This window comes from Paroedura picta, chromosome 9 (genome assembly GCF_049243985.1).
Source record: "Paroedura picta isolate Pp20150507F chromosome 9, Ppicta_v3.0, whole genome shotgun sequence".
NCBI lineage: Eukaryota > Metazoa > Chordata > Lepidosauria > Squamata > Gekkonidae > Paroedura > Paroedura picta.
In genome coordinates, this window is record NC_135377.1 from 35,740,835 (window position 1) to 35,760,867 (window position 20,033).

The window sequence follows — 20,033 nt, forward strand, 5'->3', positions numbered from 1 at the left end:
AAGTCTTAAATTATGAAATGCCAAGTATAAGCACAAGCCAGGGAAGTTAGGTAGTAGAATTTCATTCTGCCTTAAAAATTTCCATTGGTTGCTGTTGCTGAATGTTATATACCTGTCTAGAAAATAACAAAGCCCCTCAAAAACACAGATTTATAATTTTCCCTAGTGGAAAGTGAGGTATCCATTATGTTCAGAATACCTTTCCATGTAATTATTTGGCATTATGCATAGATGAGGAAAAGCTGATCAGATTTTACAATATTTAATTGCTATGGAGAAAGCAAGAACTACCCATGCAAGTAGGTAAAAGTGAATGAAATAAAGATGTTCCACAAGTATTTTGCTTCATGAAATAATAGGATGGTGCATACACAATAGGTAGTGCAATGGATGGGCACATGCCAGTCAGTTGTTTTTTTTTTGCCAAAGTAGTAGGATACTGAAAGCATGAAACAGATGCTTCTTGGAGAGGCCTCTTTCTATATCCTTAGCTTGATTCATTTCATGCTTTTTGTACACTGGCACATGTACACACACTTCACGGGGCAAATAATGCCGCTTAAATGCTGTTCTTGGTCACAAAACTGGTACTTAGTATAAGTCTGAAACCATTGCTACCCTTGGACAGTGGTCCCAATATGCTCACTAGGTGCCTACTAGTGGCAAACAGACATTTAGTAATTATTGTTGTGCCCACCAATGCTTCTCTCACTGACAGGCAGAAGCAGACCATAAAAATAGGGGGGGGACCCATATAATCAGTGTACGATAATGTCACTTTAGGCACAACCCAGAAGCATAGTTATTGCACTGGGTTGATGGTCTAGTGCTTGGCAAGAAACTCCATAGTTTTGAGCTCTAGAGCAGGGGTAGTCAACCTGTGATCCTCCAGAGGTCCATGGACTACAATTCCCATGAGCCCCTGCCAGCATTTGCTCATGGGAATTGTAGTCCATGAACATCTGGAGGACCACAGGTTGACTACCCCTGCTCTAGAGTGTTGCCCTGATGCAATGCCGCTGCTTCATGGTCAAGCCAGAAGTGATGTCATTATGCAGTAAATACCTGTCTCCCCCTCTCCCACTGTTTGCCCTAGTTCTCAGCTGTTGCTTCACTGGGGAGATGAAAGTTGGGTCATAGGAATCCATACATGATTTGTGAACACCATGCCAAGTTTGACCCTTAAATACATAAAATCTCTCACATTCTTTCCCTCTTTGTCTGTTTGGGGGTATTCTTTTTGCTGCCACATGGGTTTTCACATACCTGCATTCACCTCCTTACTTTGACATGCCAGATAAGAAAAGCACCATGGGAAGGCAATAGCCTTTATACTGTCTAATAGGCAAGAAAGGGGAAGAGCCTTTCATAAAAGGTCTCTCCCTGCAAAAATGCCAGTGCTTGTGCACTGGGATAGGCATAGCCATCCTGGTTGACTGATTGATTTCACAAAATCTGGTTCATAGGAAGCAGGTTCTTTTCGGAGCTTCAGTCACTGCTATGTATCTGTAATACAAGGCTCTCAAGAAATGCTTCCACTCATCGCATACATCTGGGATAGAAGTTATTGCAAAGGCTGAGTGCTTAAAAGCAAAGCTTATCTCCTCTTCCAGTGCAGTGTAGATTGGATGGTACATTATAGAAATGGCAGAGGTTTATCCAGTAATCAGCTTCAGGCACTCATTTTCTGTGTTAGTCTGTCCCTATAGTGAGGGAGTGCTGCTCCCTTGTAACATGAGAAGCTGAGTATTCCAGAGTATTCCATACAGCATTTTGCAAATATGCTTATTTGATGCATATTTAATTGCATTTCCAAGGAAAGGCAAGAGCCTACATCCTTGCATTGCCTTATACTCAGAATATTCCCACATTGGTTGCTGCTGCCTACACTTCCTCCTCATTTGGTTTTCCATGCTGCACCTGGGATGCCACTCATTGGAGTATAATTAGGGAAGGATTCACCTCTGGTGGGATTATTGGGACCATTTAGGTAGATTTCCCACAAGCAATTATGCTTCCAAAAACCAGTTGACCTAGAATCTTAAAATCAAGAAGTCTCTTCAGGATCAAGAGAAAGAGACAATATGTTTCCATGCATTGCCTTCATTGTTCAGGTCAACTTTTCAATTTATATTTTCTTGTCACATGAGAGCCTGATGCTGGTAGATTGCAACAGAACTGAAATGCTGAAAGGCAGCAATGATATTCAGTGATGTGGGCTGGTCTCCTTAATAGGTAATTTGGAATCTATGCTGTGCCTGACTTGATTACAACATTTACTGTTTTCAGCTTTTACATGAGCTTCAAAAGTGTGTTGACATCTTATTTATAACTAACTTTGTTTTGTTTTTATTTTCCAAGAAATATATATTTCTGGTAGTCCCAGTATATATACAAAACTAAGGGAATTTTATCATCCTTGTGCTATACAAGCTATCCCACAAATACAGAAAATAGTAATTGACTGAATCAGATTTTTTATCTACTAAGTGTAGCATTTATTAATTATTTATTACAAAATTTATATCCCAACTTTCCTCTTGGTTCAAGGCAACTTACAATAATAATTTTAAAAGTCCTACCAGAGATAATATTTGTTGTTGCTGTCAAGTCACAACTGATTAATGGTAACCTTATAGGGTTTTCATGGCAAGAAACATTAGGAAGTGGTTTGCCATTGGTTACCTCAGTGTCATAATCTTTGTATTCCTTGGTGGTCTCCCACACTAGCCAGGGCTTGATCCTATTAGTTTCCAAGCTCTTTATTTATCTTTCGGGGGAATAACTGCCCTGAGCCCATGCAGAGTTATAACAATAACAATAACAATAATATTTTGAGTTCAAATGACTTTCTGCAGATCTGGATTATTAATTTACTTCCATTTGAACATGAAAACAGGCTGGGATTGTACAAAGTACTTCCACAAAGCATTATAGGATCTAGGTAAAGTCTTTCATATCCATTTCTACAGGGAAATTTCATGGCATTTTATAAATGATACACAATGTTGCAAAAGGAAACTGATTTATTTTTATAATAACATATTATTTACAAAGCTGCTCTGTTTTTACTATAATGGTTTCAGGTTCCATAATGAGATCAATTTTTTTCCTATAGTCTAATAACTAGATGATTTACTTCTGCAATCCATCTTTACTTTATCTATATTTTACCAGCTCTGACTTGCAAATATCATCCTTTGTCGTCATTAAGAGCCCCAGAAATTGCTCATTGTGCATTTAGGTCTTTTAAAAAGTCGACCACTTTGAAAGCTTTTTCAGGATTAGTGGTTTACAGTTAAGAAAGGATAAAAACAGTACTGTACAATTCTACATATTCAAATAGAGATAAATCAGATGGTGATTATACTTCATGGCTTTTTTGTTTTGCTTAGCAATTTTATAATGTGATATTTCATAATAAATTGCAACAGAGTACTTAAAGCTCTCATGTTTTAAAACTTACTGAGGTCAAATGTAACTGATAAACCATTACTTTAAATAAATCAATTGCTCTTTGTGGATGGAAGATTGAAAACAATAGCTTGGAATTTTTCCAAGACATTTCAGACATCTGGATACTTTTTGTCAGTTACAATGTTAATTTAATAAACAAAGAAAAAGACATAAAAAGCTTCCTTGACATGTCATGTAAAAATTTATGCTATCAGAAATGGCAAAGCATAAATAATAAAAATATACTCAGTAAGAGAATGGCATACTTAAATTTATACCTCTACAGCACCATGATACAATCTTCTTTTTGGTTTATCTCCATTTTTAGAAGACAATTTGTATTTGGTGATCATCTGTTAGTGATAAAACATTATTGTGAAGAAAGAAATGGCCTGGGGCAGGGGAGAACTATGGAATTGAGTCCAGCTCATGTTTCTGCTCTCTCTCTCTTATACACACCACAATGGATAACAGCCATCCCCACCTGACCCTATTCCTGGCAACATCTCGGGTTCTCCGGGGGCCTCCAAGCAGGCCTGCCGTGTGGCAGGCCTGCTTGGAGGGTCCCGGGGAAGACTTTCTCAGTCCCCTGCCCAGCGGCGAAGCCAGGGGCCGGACTCATGGCGTTTCATCCGGCTTCTGGCAACAGCTCTGGGTTCTGCTGGTGAGGGCCAAATCGGAAGGCACTTCACACCTTCCAATTGGGCCTTCACCTGGCTGGTCAGAACAGTCCGTCCGGGTGAGGGGCCAATCAGAAGGCACTTTGCGCCTTCCTATTGACCCCTCACCCGGACTGGCCCCGCCCACTCTCCACCCACTTACCCCTTAGTGAAATATGAAGGTGGAAAGATATAATAGAATTCTATTTACCTCTATGCTGTTAAAAGTTTCAGTGACTCATGTCCACACCTAAGCCTCTGTTGAAAGGACAGGGCATTTTCCATTTTTAGTGTGTGTGTTGAAAAGTTTTATCAACTATGTCTGGTATTGTCAAAACATCTGGCAACCCTACTCACAAATATATATTTAAGCAAGGATACTGTGCATTCTATCAGTTTTCCAGGAATGGTAATTTCATTCATAATAAAGAGTAATTTAGTTTTAGCCCATGAAGCAAAATATTATTGTATGCCTCTTTGAACTTCTATTAATATGTATTTGCCTTTCAAACATCTGGTACCTTTCCTTATTTTCTAAAATGATGGTTTCATTAAGGTGGGATTGAATGTTTTTTTAAAAATGTCCTTTTTCACAACTGAAACTCTAGTAAGAGACATTTCACTATATTTTCTATTACTTACCACTTAGTTATCACCAACAGCAGCATGTATACATGATGCACAAAATGAGCACAAAATTTCGTTTTAAAACAGATTGCAGATGAAAGGAAACCATTCATTCCTTGTTGTAATTACTAGAGCACTAATTACTCCTAATCACTGACATCCAGGGTCAATAAGGTGGATGACAACAGGAACATCAAAGACAAGATGCACACATGCAACTGTATGTCTTTCTAATCACAGTGGATTTTTTGTTTGTTTTGTTTTTGTTTTCTAACAGCTACTGTTTGTCATTTCATTCTAAAAAATATTAAAGCTTGTTGGTTCCTTTTAAAAGAAAACAATATTTCTTTCATTTACAGTTTGACGGTGAGAACATGTATATGAGTATGACAGAGCCAAGCCAGGAGTATGTGCCAGCCAGCCAGGTGGGTTAATTAATCTTCTCTGCCTTGTTTCAAATTGTAATTAAACAAATTCAAAGAGTTGCATTGCAAATGAGTGGCACTATCAGTAACTGCTGCAATCAGAAATAATCATAATTTATAAACAAAGCATTTAAGCCTTGTTTCCAGCTAATGAGATAGCACTGATAAAACACCAGAGTTGGCAGTTGTCGAAGATACTACCTTGTTTGCGCTCCAGAATGCAGGCAGCTGTTTTGCCAGCATGATCATACACAAGCAGTTGTTTTACCTTTAGGAAATCATCTATACAGGTGCATGCTATTTGTTTATCTGACTACAGACAAGTTAATCATTATCAGCCACAGGTGCCACAAGAGGCTTTGCTTATCACTTTTGGAGTTGAAGAATAAGCTTGTTATGTTTCTTATGAAAGGGTTGCTTAAGGAAGAGGGGGAGATGGCAGAGAAATGATTACATTAATGTATTTATTTACATTATATTTATACCCCATCTTTCTCTCCAGTGGAAACCCAAAGTGACTTACATCATTTTCCTCTCCTTCATTTGACCCTCACAGTAACCCTATGAGATCAATTTAGGCTGAAGGTGCATGACTGGCCCAAGGTCACCCCAGTGGGTTTCCATAGCTGAGTAGAGATTCAACCCCAGGTGTCTCAGATCCTAGTCCAATACTTTAACCATTACATCCTAGTTGCTAAATGAATTATTTGCATCTGTTTTCATTATGGAAAATATGCAGCACATAGCCACGCTGGAGCCACTGTTTTGGAGAAAGAGGTCTGATTAAATGAATCAAATTGAAGTGATGAATTTCTAGGGCTACTAGGCAAATTGAAAATCAATAAGTCTGCAGGTCCAGATGGCACGTATTTTAAAGCTCAAATATGAAATTGCTGATCTACTTGTCACTAAAATTGGTCTCTGTGTCAGATGACTTGAAAATAACAAAGTGACACAGGTGGTTCCGACAGAAACACCTGAAACTTAACCCTATGAAGACAGAGGTCCTGTGACTGGGGAAGAAAGGACTAGTGAGGATGCCTGTCTCCCCAGTCTTGGTAATGTCCAGTTAACAACTTTGTGCACCATCAGGACATTGGGCTTAACGATGTCTCCCTTTCTATGGAGGCTAAAGTCACTACTGTAGCTCACCAGGCGTTTTATATTTGCCAGATGAAGCTACTATTACTTTACCTGGGCCCATAACACTTAGCCACAGGTATCTATGTAACAGTCACCTCCCGACTGGATTACTGTAACTCACTCTACAAAGGGCTATCCTTGTCCTTCATCTGCAAGTTACAACTGGCTCAGAATGTCTCTGCTCGGGTTCTTATGGGGATCCCATGGATGGCCCATATGTTCATCATTGTTAATCTAAGTTATCTGTACTGTTTCTGTTCTGTTTCATGTGAACCACCCTGAGCCTTCAGGGAAGGTGGTATACAAATATAATCAATCAATCAGTATACATATACATATACATACATACACATACACATACACATACACATATAAAAGGTAATGGTAAAGGTAAAGGTAAAGGTATCCCCTGTGCAAGCACCGAGTCATGTCTGACCCTTGGGGTGACGCCCTCTAGCGTTTTCATGGTAGACTCAATACGGGGTGGTTTGCCAGTGCCTTCCCCAGTCATTACCATACGCAAGCTGGGTACTCATTTTACCGACTTCGGAAGGATGGAAGGCTGAGTCAACCTTGAGCCGGCTGCTAGAATTGAACTCCCAGCCTCATGGGCAGAGCTTTCAGACTGCATGTCTGCTGCCTTACCACTCTGCGCCACAAGAGGCTCTTACATATACATATACACATACACATACACATACACATACACATACACATACACATACACATACACATACACATACACATACACATACACATACACATACACATACACATACACATACACATACACATACACATACATATATAAAATATGTGACCTGCCCTCTGGCATCTGCATCACAGAAGCAAATTAAAGGGGAAAGCTGTGTTTTCAAGGTAGAGCAAGTTGATCTTTAAGGCCCTATGCAGTCTGGGTCCTGCATATCTGAGGTACCGACTTTCCCAATATATTAGGCCCCGTGGGTGAGCTCGTGAGCTCGTGATCCCTGGCCCTAGAGTTGTCTGCCTGGTCTTCTCAGTATTTGGATGGGCCTTTCTCATCCTCTCCCTTTTCTATCACTCCTTTTCATCCATTCTGCACTCTCTCTCCCCAACAAATCAAACAACCTGGTAGTGAATAGAGGCAGCTGGGGGTTGGAAGTGGGTTAATTATTAAGCCTTGTATTGTTTTTATTAATGTTTCCATTTTATATTGTAATATGTTATTTTGTAAACTGTACCAGGACCATTTAGGGGAGGGTATAGAAACTTAGATAAATTAGATGAGTCACAAATTGGGATTAAGATTGCAGGGAGAAATATCAACAACCTCAGATAAACAGATGATACCACTCTAATGGCAGAAAGCGAAGAGGAAATAAAGAGCCTCCTGATTAGGGTGAAAGAGGAGAATGCAAAAGTTGGCTTGAAACTCAACATCAAGAAAACAAAGATCATGGCATCCGGTCCTCTCAATTCCTGGCAAATAGATGGGGAAGAAATGGAGGTAGTAACAGATTTTATTTTCTTGGGCTCCAAGATCACTTTGCTCCTTTTTCCTGTCAATCTGATGAAGAGGTGACTCTGAGTATAGACTCATGCAACAATCTTCATGAATCAGCCAGGTAAATTTGGGAGATCATGCTCCTAAAGAAAACAGATAACACTTTAGTACTCTAAAATTTAAAATCAGTATCTTATATTGTGTCTGGAAGCAGCGTAACTACTTGGCAGGACTGAAATAGTTACATAGTCTAGAACTAGGCACGAGAGATTCAAATTAAAGTCGTCATGCAGCCACAAATCTCAGTGGCTAACTTTGGACAGTTATTCATTTGCATATATGAAAATGTGGGTATTACATGAATTGCATAGATACCAGCAATAGGGCGTGCAGTGGTGCTGGCAATTATGCACAGCGCCGGCCTGCTGCAACCCCGGCTTACTCAGGAAGCTACAGAAGATCCCGCGTTTGCTTAACGCGGGCCTTCTGTAGCCCTGGGCCGGGAGGCGCCTACGCTGGCGGTGCCAGCAAGCATTACCGTGGATTTTCCCCAAAGCACTGCGGCTGCCAACGCGGGCAGTATGGCCCGTGCATAATGGGCCTATAACTTACCATCCTGTAGCACAGGCTGTAACAAGAGATTACGATTGGATTTATGATTTCCTCGAAATTTCATAGAACCCTCTGTGAAATTGTGTGCTGTTCAATGAACATAATGACACATGACTGGGGTAATAATTCTTTTAAATAGTGTTATAATTTTCTAGCTGGTATCTACTGGCTTGACCTCTAACAATTTCATAATGATTTGAAATTGCAATTACAACAAACTTTTTACTAGATTTCTTCCTGTTGTTTAAGAGCTGACATGGAATTAAATAGCATAGGAATATATCATATCTATAATTAACCTCCCATTAACCTCCCAAGTCTACCACTGGATTTCCAGTAGTAGTGGACCTAAGATACATAGGGACTGAAGACTATTGTTATATTTATAAGATGCTAGTAATTAATAATTATTATTTCTTGATTGTGTGATAAGCATTTTTATATAGGTACCTTGGGAAATGCCATAATCAGATATAATGTTATCAAAATGTTTGAGTTTTATCCAGACATGTTATACAAGCAGAAGCAATTCCCTCTCATGCTTCAGAATTTGGTTTTAATTAAGGTCACAAGGGCTTACACTATGAAGGCAAAGCCTCATTATGTTGTTCCTGTATACATCAGTATTACTTTTTTGTCATCATGTTACAAATAACTTATGGTGACACCATAGGATTTTCAAGGCAAGATAAGTTCAAAATTGGTGCCTGCCTTTGCATAGTAGCCCTAGACTTGCTAGATGATCTACCATTCAGGTACTTACCTTGCTTCTGAGTTCTGATCAAATCAGGCTAACCTGGAGAATCCAATTCCTATTCATTTTTATTTTTTACTAGAGGCCAAGCCTGTTGCATTCAGGAATACAACTGGCGCTAGATGCAGGGAGGTGGAACAACTCTGTGGATGGCCTCTCCCTTCCCCCAGGACCTGGAAAGGCTGTAAGCAACTGTTAGGGAACTCGCCGGCAGGGGCAGCTCTCACACAGGAGGGATATGCAGCTTCCAAGCCTCAGAGGGAAGTGGAAGGAGGAGGGTGTGGTCAAAGGTGGGTGACAGAAGGCAATTGGCTGGTTGCTGGACAGACAGACAAGCCAGTTGGAAGACGAGGCACTCAGGGGCAGGACAACTGCCCTGAATGGGTGTTAAGCGCTATGGCATTTAAACCATGAGACACGGTCTTTCTCCAAGGCCTTACCAGAAATATTAACTCAAAAAGATTTATTTAATGTTATTATTTTATTTTATTAGTCTCTTTAATTACTCAGCCCCCTTTAGTATGACCTTTTTTTTTTTTTTAGAATCCTGTCTTCAGAAAGAGTATGTTTCCAAAATATTACTTCCCAGTCGCCACTGAATTTATTTTAACTATGCCTTTTGGAAGAATTATTTTGTATGACTGAACTTCCTTAACGTGCTTTAAGTTCTTTTGAATAGAATTGTTTGATTAAAATGTGAAAAAATATATTCTTTCCTAACCTTTACATCTCCAAATTGTCTTGACAAGTTTAGCAGTGCTGTTAGATTAAAGCAACAGGGCATCCTCTTGTTCATGCCTTCAGGGCTTTGAAGCACAAGGGCTAATTGAATTTGTTTGAACTGTAGAAGTACAAACTCTCTGAATGATTGCTGTTACAAAGCAGCTGCTACCTTTCAGAGAATCATTATGTCTGTCTTAAATAGTTTGGAACAAGGGAGTGCACCTCCATGTTTTCCAGCTGAGCCATTTTCTTTCTGCTGATGTGCTATCTGTGCTGCATAGTTGAACCCCAAGGTTCAGTTCCTTAGGATTTTTCTAAGGAAGACAAAATAAAACCTGGTTACATATTTTACACAATTTGTAAATTAAATGCTTTTCAGAATGTCACAAGGAATCCCGAGAGGAATTAAAATATCCTATTTGTTGAACTCTTGTGTATACTACATCTAATCCCCCCTTTAAAGTATTTAACAGATTTTAGCTTCCGCCTGCTCTTATGCTGGAGAGAGGAAGAAGGATTTGGTGAAGGAAAAATGTCCATGCCACTTCTGCAGATTTAAATTTCAGCATGATAATTAAGCTGAATGTACTAGGAAATCAGAGCTTTAAACTCCTTATGTTTATCAGAATGTGCTCATATTCATGAGGCATTGTGTTTTATTTTAAAGCTTTTAAAATCAATTAATCACCTTTAGGCTAACATAAATAAAAACTCATCTGTCAATCAGGAAAAGTATAACATCAAACATCTGCATAGTTTGGTAATCCAAGACAACTTGCCTCACAGCGTTACTTGACAATTATCATTTCTGTTCAATTTTCAAATCAGTACATGCTTTGGGACTTATGTACTAAGTTGCTAAGTAGCAACATATGGCTTTCTACTGTTCTTGCAATGTTGCTGCAAGCAAACAGCATAATTCCAGACTTGAAATGATTTCTGCAGAAAGCCATTCTTGGAAATGAGCCAGAAGAATAACTATGCCATAAAAATTAATGATATTCTTTTAGCTTATCCCAAAGGACTTTTTGCTGAGGCTAGGTTTGTGTATATTTTATTTATGTAAATATTGTATTCTTGGTGACAAATATCTAACGTAATGCTTTGCATATTAGACAACTTCTAAATGACTCTCCCTATCCACATAATCATTAGCATACAATAAAGTTATATAACATTTTATTAATTATTACACCTCATTATGAAGATGTTTAAAATGGAATTATACTCAGATATAAACTGTTATCAGAATCATTGGCCTTAGCACACATCATCTGGCCTCCTATGGACAATTGAGTATAGCTCCTAGTAATACCCTGCATGCAGTAAGGATGAAAGCCAAGTCACCCAGGAAAAGAACTGTAGTTCATTCAGAACTGACCAGTTTTAGAAGCTGCACAAGGCTGCTTATTGGGTCATGAGTTCTTTCTATGATTAGAAATAAGTTTCTAATTAGATTCTGATTAGAAATAAGTTTCAGTAATGTGACCATGTGTCACAAATGAATGAATTTTGCAAATTTTCATTGCTTCCTAAACTGCTAGAACTTTTAACAAATAAGATTTGCTTACCTATTCAGATATGCTTTAGTGTTTAACTTGATCCCATAGGCTTTAGTGGAGTATTGATCTGGGGGTATCTGAAGCTCGAAGGAGGCTGTTTTTTTTTTTTTTGAGGTAGAGGCAGTAAGTTATCTGTATAGCTGTTTATGCCTCTCCTAAAAAAAATTAAAAACCATCCCAAGTTTGAAAAAGATTAGATCAGGGTCCATTTCTATGGTCCCCAAAGAAGTTGCCCATCCTCCATTGCTTCCAAAGGAGAAAAAAAGACATTTAAACTTTAAAGGGAATAAAAGGTAAAGGTAAAGGTATCCCCTGTGCAAGCACCGGGTCATGTCTGACCCTTGGGGTGACGCCCTCTAGCGTTTTCATGGCAGTGCCTTCCCCAGTCGTTACCGTTTACCCCCCAGCAAGCTGGGTACTCATTTTACCGACCTCGGAAGGATGGAAGGCTGAGTCAACCTTGAGTCGGCTGCTGGGATTGAACTCCCAGCCTCATGGGCAAAGCTTTCAGATGGCTGCCTTACCACTCTGCGCCACAAGAGGCTCTTAAAGGGAATATCATCCCTTTAAAATTTAAAGGCCCTTTTTTTAGCCTTGGTGGCAGCACAAGTGAACTCCAAAGGCATTTAAAGGGGTTGTAGTTCCTTTAAATGCTTTCACCAAGGTGAGAATTCACTTTATCTGGGCTATCCAGCATCCTAAAAAGTCCTGAAAATTCACATTTCATATAGCTGAAAAATAGCAAAAAATATATTCTGCTGCATTATGGCTCAGAATAGCTGAATGTGCACCCCTTTGTAGTAACTGATTAGCACATATATGGAGAGGAGGATGTGTGTGTTTTTTTTTTCTGGGTATATTGTGCGTTTTTGACTCAAAGAATACACTCCTTATTTTTAAACTTATCGATAATCAACAAAGTAGATTTCATATTGTAGAGAAGATAAGCATAGAAAAAAAAGTATTTTTATTAGAGGACAAAACCTCATTATAAACATGTTAATTTAAACACTATGTGATCTGTAATGTGTTCTTCACTTCTTATTGTAACAATTGGCTTATAAAGTATTAGGGTTGTATCATTCCTGCTTATAGTGCTGGATCTTATTTCCTACCTACATTTACAACCTACATGTGGATAATTAAGGGATGTTTAGTGTAAAAGTTTACTTGAAATGCAGTGTCTGCTTTTGTGGACATATTTTCAAATATAACAAATACTATACGTATGGGGGAAAGTATTCTTTTCCAGGAAATTCTCTAGGTCAATAATAACATAACAAGGAAAAAGTAACCATTGTCTGTATTAAATAAACAAAATGATCTTAGTCTGCCCATGGGTGTTAAAGTATATTTAAGTAATTATTGTGCAAACCACTATGAACCTGTCCCTTTTGGCAAATCAGTCCTGCAATAAAGTCACTTTGACCTATTGACCTCTGACCTGATGAAACAATAATGATAATATGCTTTAGATTAATCTAGTTTGTCTCACAATGTCTGGCATCTCAGCAAGCCCAAACTAGTTACTCAGACCAGTCTTCAGCATTGCATTCAAATGATTACTCTATGCAGTCCCAGAGGTATTCATTACAGACAAAATTGCTCTTGCTGCCTTGCATACAAGCTGAGTTTTCAATGGGAAATGAAAGGCTGCCTGGAAAAATAGGACACCTAATTAAGTTAAACTACTCTAGCATTTGGCTTGACATCTTCATTACTCAAAATTAAAAAGATGCTTCACTTGAGCACACAAGTTACTATTGTTTATGTTGTTGTCTTAAATTGGCGTATCACACAGAAGTCTGTTTTTCAGAATTATATCTTTTAATAGCTCACATATTTCTTGCAGTTTATAAAAATGTCTGGAGGAGCTACCAGAGATGCTTATAGTCAGTATGCCATAAGTACAAATGGTCTTGTATCCAGTTAAAGGTTCAGCTGTTTAAACACAACACTACTCTGTGACAATGTATTTCTTTAAACATACTTCCTACCTCATTTTATTAGATACAAGGTAAGTTATAGATGGGCACATTTGTAAATGAACCCCAGCCATTTTCACTCTCATAAATTTACAGAACAAAATACTGTATTTCATCTATGAACTGCATGCACTGTGCTAGTTTAGGAAGGCTTTCTAAAGCCTTAAAACTTGGTCTTTCAGAGCCCCTTTAGAGTAGTGCTTAACATCTGGCACATGAATGAAAAATATGACAAATTTGAGGGAAGTCAAAGCATACTGAAAAATGGCAGTTTTCAAAAACAGCAAATATATACTTTTGCCTCTACTCTGCTTTGTAAGTATTGAGGTTATTGTGCTCCTTTTATTTATAAAATATAAGAGGTCATGTGAAGGATGAACTGGTGTTAAAATGACCTTGATTTTTGGCTTGATAGCTGGGTTGTACTTGCATGTTCTGTGGTCTTACTGGTGTTGGGAAATAGTCCTTAGGAATTAATCTACTATCTCCTAGGAAACCTTAGTTTCTACTCTTTTAGGCATTGACATGATCTAGAAATATTAATATGAGTTGGGAAGAGGACCTTTTAATGGGTATTATTTTAATTTGAATGCATTTCCTAATTAACTTTCTTGAGTATATGCTTAATACGTATTTAATGCTTAATAGGTATTTAAAATATTTGTATTGCTTACTGCACTTCTCTCCAATACTTTTCCAGCAGTTATTAAAATGATAATAATAGTAGAATAGTAACTAAAGAAAACCATAATAAATCATATAAAACTAAAGATAACATCTAAATGCCTGTTGATGTAGGCAAAACCCAGAGTAACCGATTATGCACGCGGCGATCCGGGCGCCGCTTCTGGTTGCGCCCCTTTCACCCGGAAGCTGCGCTTTCTTCCGTGTTTCACTGACGCGGCTTTTTCGGCGGCATGCACCGAAGCTGCGGCCAGTTGCAGCTGGCTCCGTGCGTTATCGGTGATTTTAGTCGCCGCCATTCCACCCCGAATGTGCGCTAAAACCCCCGTGCATAATGGGTCTTAGGGAGGCCCCAAACCCCAGGGAGTCCAATTGCACACTGGCCCCCCTCAATGGCCTTCCTGCCAACAGACTCCATCCCATGCAAACCTGCCACAAAATGAGGCCAAACATGCCCCATTCCGGCCAACCCTCCTAGAATATCATCCATTCCAGCTGGGCAGCCAGAATTCCTGGGCAACCACAGGTCATTCCCAGGTCTGACTAATGGGCACCATCACCCTGGGAGAACAGATCCAAATACAGGCATCCCAAATAACATGCACACCAGGCCACCACCCAATCTGATAATTGGGCCCCTACACTCCCATTGTTTCAGGGATAATTTTCCAGTGAACCCCCAGGTCCTCTGATATTTACTTAATCAATTGCAAGCCAGGCATTCTTGTCAAGTAATTTTTGTCTGGATGAATTATGATAACCTCAGGGGCACCTGCCTGCGCAGCAGTGTCAGAAGCCTTGGCCCCCTTTGCCATACTGTCCCATCCAAGTAATGTGTATATAAGACCAACAAAGATTTATTCAAGGTGTGAGCTTTCGAGTGCAAGCACTCTTCAGGCTGAGGAAGAGTGCTTGCACTCGAAAGCTCACACCTTGAATAAATTTTTGTTGGTCTTAAAGGTGCTACTGAACTCTGATTTTATTGTGCTACTTCAGACCAACATGGCTACTCATTTGAATCTGTTCTAAATAGTGTTTGGTTTGTGTTGAAAGCCATTCAGCTCAAGCTGTGGGACGGAACACAGTTATTAAAATATATTCAGGCCCCAGACAATGTAGGGCTATAAAAACAAAACCCAGCACTTTGAAGACAAATGGGAGCCCAATGCAAATGAAAGAAAACTAAATTAATTGATCAGTTGCAGTTTTCTAACTAGCTTCTGTGGACTATATGTTACAGTGAACCAGTCTGAATCACATTAGCATATATGTAACTGTGTCCAAGTATCTCTTGTCTCAGAAGAGATGCAGGTAGCATATAAACTTGAGGATGCAAAATATACCACTGTATATCTCTAGCAGCCATTATGGATCCAAGAACTACACGCTGAGAATCTATTAAGGGAGTGGCAATATTCCTTCTTCTATATAAAACATATTGACTATCAGCAAGTCTGAATTAATTATCAGTTTGTTGTTTCCAGAGCGTTCAAGTTGATTTCAGATAGTGAATCAGGCTTTCACTGCTGAATGTTCTTTGATGAACTTCTATCAAAAGCATTCTGGAAGCCTAGGTAAACAACATCTACTGCGTCCACATATTTGTTCACATCCCTCAAAAACTCTAGATCCTGGCAGTATGTATATATCCCAGTTCTGTGAAGACTGAGGATAAATCTACATGATCACTTTGGGGATGTGTTGCTTAGTATTTATCCCAAACACTGGTAAACAGGTAGCTACTTTTAAATATGTATAAAATCCTGTTTCATTTTTTGGCATTGTATTTGGTACATGTATCTCAATAAAACAATTTACAAACAGGAAACTGCTGAAAATGTCATATATGTACATTGTGCTTCACAGTGCAGTAGAGACTGCTGTGCAGACTACAGTTTGTATCCTGAATAAACCAGGAAGTTCTTGAATTCCCACATTGCCTCTCTCCTCCTCATGTACCCAGAGCCAAGATGGAAAACTTCCTGGTTTGAAATAGAATGTAGTTTCTTGTGACATCCTGCTTAGTTCTTGCCTACAGCTCAGGATTCTAAATCAAGATAACCATAATTTAAAATGGCAGTTTATAGGCAGTGTCTTCAGATGTATAGTTTGTATGTCACAGCAAACTGATTTCTTTTTAACCAGGAAATCTTTCGTTATAGGTTCATGTGCAAGAAAATGAAGTGGGAATGTTTGTTTGCAACAACTGACTTTAGTCCAGATTCATTAACCTGTCCTTCATATACAGTGTCCAGCTGTGGAAGCCTTAGGAACAGTATACATTTCTCTATACTTCTCCATTAGGGGGTGAGAGAATAAACACTAGTTTAGAAATTGGGCCTATCTTAATTCATAAATGATACAGTTCAGCCATGTTTCAATACTAACCAGAAACATAATTTTTTTTTTTAACTTGCAGCATGTCAAAACCTATGCAATACATACAATCACTTCAATTTACGCTAATGAAGCATCCCCTGGTATTTGCATCCAGGATAAAGATTTATAGTGAATATCTATGGAACATAGCTTCTTGATTGCCAGTTTAGAGTCAGAGATGCTAATGAGGCAGCTGACAGGTTAAATGTGGTGTATAATGTACTTGTTTATGCAGAAGTATTTTATAACATTTGATCTTTTTTTAGCGGTTTGGCTGCTATGGTATTTTCAATAGCAGTGTCATCTGAGTAATGTTATAGGGTTCATTACAGTACAACCTAGGCTTTTGACATTGCGAGGTTGTCCTTTTCTGCCCTGGTGTTCTGCCCCCTCTGCCGAAGGGCTTGCCCCCTCTCTTGGGCCTTTGGACACCTCTAGCTCCACTTTCCAGCTCTAACTTGTCTGTGTGGCCACAAAGACTCCATTCCGGTCATCAGCAGAAGTTTAGATTTTATTCAGTGTGCAGTCAATTGTCAATTACAATCTCTCAGTCTCCACCAGCAAAGTCTTCCATGTTCCTTTCTCTTCTCGTGTCTGACAACTGCCTCCAGCTGTCCCTTTTTAACCTCCCCCCCCTGAACTAAGTCTGGCCCATTTGTTAATTTGTCTGAGGTTACAAGAGGGCTCTGTTCTTTACCCACTCCTGTTTCCTTTCCCAGCTTGAACACCAGTTCCATGCCTGTGGACATGCTCTCTCTGCCAAAGCTGGAGGCTTTTCAGGACTCTGCAGCATTGGGCAAGCATCCTCATGTTTTCTCCTCCCAGAACTCTGGTATGGGGCTTCCCACTCCCAGATTCTCCCCCTTCCAGAGCAGACAAGGAGCTGCCAGAATCTAAACCTCAGACTCCTGCAGGTCTGACACAGCATTCTTGCTTTCCCTCCTCCCCACCTGACTTTGCCTCCATGGGTTGGTGGGCCTGCCCACTAAGTAGTGCCCAATGCCATTATAGGCTGTCCCACTTGGAAAAGCCTGGTGTCCTGCCCTGGGCTGCTTTGGTGACATTTTCCCACATTTCTGTGCCCAGATCCCTTTAGGGGACCCCTCACTGGCAGTGGTGTTGCAGAGGGGCATCATCCTCAGGACATTGGGGGGGGGGACAGGCAGTGGGAATGCGGTTTACACTGCCGACCCGGACAGACATTCTGATTAAAAAAAAAAAAAACGTGATTGAAAGCAAGACTCATAATTTCAACAACATTTGCATACTGTTACTGAAAGTTAAAAATTGTTACTTGAAAATTAAAACAAAAATATCTATGTCCACAAATGATACAGTGTATATAAGTTAATAGGCAGAAAGTTCTGTGGCTAAGGAATAAGTACAAGTGGGAAATGGAAGACAGCCAAAACATAAACTTGCTTTACTCAGCTAAAATATATTTTGAGGTTAAAATGTAGTACAGAGTTTAAATGAGAGCAGAAAAAAGTGGAAGAATATGCAACTAAGGCAAAAATTGCACTCTGACAACTGGCATGTATTGAACCTTCCATGTTTACAATGTCTATTAAGTGTAAAAAATAAAAAAATAAAAGCATAATACAAGAAAATAAAAAACTGGAAGTGAAATATGTCTGAAGAAGATGCCTAGAGAAGGCTCTGTTTCTGTGCTCATTCATTAAGCATGTAGTTTTATATCAGAGAAAATCTACTATATTTGGATCTGAATTTTTGTGTGCATCTTCTTTGTAAATAATCTGCTAAAGTCATGACTGTCCATTTATCACTGAAGCCTTGTAAGAAGTGGCAATTACAGTAGAACCTAAATGATCTTTCTTGAATTGCTGTGAGACTTTTTTCCCATTCAAAGGACCAAGCTCTGCTCATCTGGTGCATACAGATAAGTAGAAAACTATACTTTTGGTATAGAATAAGAGTTGGTTCTTATATGCCACTTTTCTCTACCTGAAGGAGGCTCAAAGTTGCTTACAGTCACCTTCCCTTTCTCCCTCCTACAACAGACACCCTGTGAGGTGGGTGAGGCTGAGAGAGCTCTGATATTACTGCTCAGTCAGAACAGTTATATCAGTGCCATGGCGAGCCCAAGGTCACCCAGCTGGCTGCATGTGGGGGAGTGCAGAATCGAACCTGGCATGCCAGATTAGAAGTCCGCACTCCTAACCACTACACCAAGTAGTAACAGAATTACTTTCATCTTATTTATTAAGGCCCAAAGCTGTGGGTCCGATCAGATCCATGGGTCTGATCAGTGAATTCTATTGTCATTTAAAAGTTATTTTTAAATTATGTGAAGTCCCAATCCCAATCTTGTTGACTCCCATACATTTTCAAGTGTTGGAACAGCCAAGAGAGAGGGGAGGGGTACAACCATTAAAAAAAAAAAGGAGCTCCTCCGCCAGGCATTTGGTTGAGACCAGGCATAACCAACAGCTCCCCCCGTTCCTCCCCCTCCCCCCCTCTCCCCTCCTTCCTCCCAGAACTCCACCAGAGCACTCTGGACCTGTTGTGGTATTGCACCACTCCATCGTTATATTATTTTATTATATTGTTATACTGTTACATTATTCTGTTATATGGTTACAACCACTGTTATTAATTACTGTATGTTTTAACGAAGACTGTTTCATGTATCGTTGACTAGTTTTAATGTAAACTGCCCTGTGCCTTCGGGGAGGGCGGTATATAAATCTAAATAAATAAATAAATACATAAATAAAGAATTGAAAAGGTACATGGAGAAATCAGCACCTCAGCCCACCATTCTGCTGGCTCAATAGGCTCAAATTCTCACATCATTTTGAAATTGCTTTAACATGGTGGCTGTATCCACAGATCCAACCTGTGAATGCTGTCACATCTATTTTGGACCTTGGTTTTTATGATTCACAATAATTAAGTTTTCTCTCTGAGATACCATTGTTACATCAGGAATATAGGATATCATTGTTACATTGCTATAGGAAAATGTGGAATAAGCGGGTTGGATCCAACCAGCTTTTTTCCTGATTAGGTGTCCCGCTCCACAAAGGCTATGCTGGGGATCATGGAACATACATACAGAAAACAAACAAAAAACATGTGAAACACATGCTGTAGTAAGGATGAAATTGGGTAATATTGAATGGAAAATGGCTGAATCCCATCCAGTATGCTTAATTGACACTCCGTATTTTATTTTATGGGACTCTGAAATTATAGTTTTAAAATCATTTATGTAGCAATCAACATTTTCTTTCTTATTTGGCCTTGTAGTGGAAAATTAATGCTTTGCTTTAAGCTCTGCCCTTTATCTACTGTGAATTAAAGAAACCTGAGAGAAATGCTCTACCTTCTGTAGCACTGTGTGCTTGATAACTTCTGTTTGATAAATTAATATATTGTATGTTTTTAAAATGGTTGTGATTTATTGCTTCTGTCTGCTCAATGAACAAATGCAAAAAAAATGTTTCCAGGATCATTGAATTGAACACATCAGTGGTGCTGTTGGACAATTTTTGCTGAACATAAAGATGATTTA

At 39.2% G+C, this 20,033-nt stretch overlaps 1 protein-coding gene across 1 annotated transcript in view; it reads left to right on the forward strand.

Moving 5' to 3' along the window:
* Positions 1 to 20,033, forward strand: part of TOX (thymocyte selection associated high mobility group box) — a 235,531-nt gene that overhangs the window by 111,471 nt on the left and 104,027 nt on the right. The window contains exon 2 of the mRNA XM_077352333.1: positions 5,102 to 5,167. Within this exon, the coding sequence (XP_077208448.1) occupies positions 5,102 to 5,167 (66 nt within the window). The remainder of the gene's footprint in view (positions 1 to 5,101; positions 5,168 to 20,033) is intronic.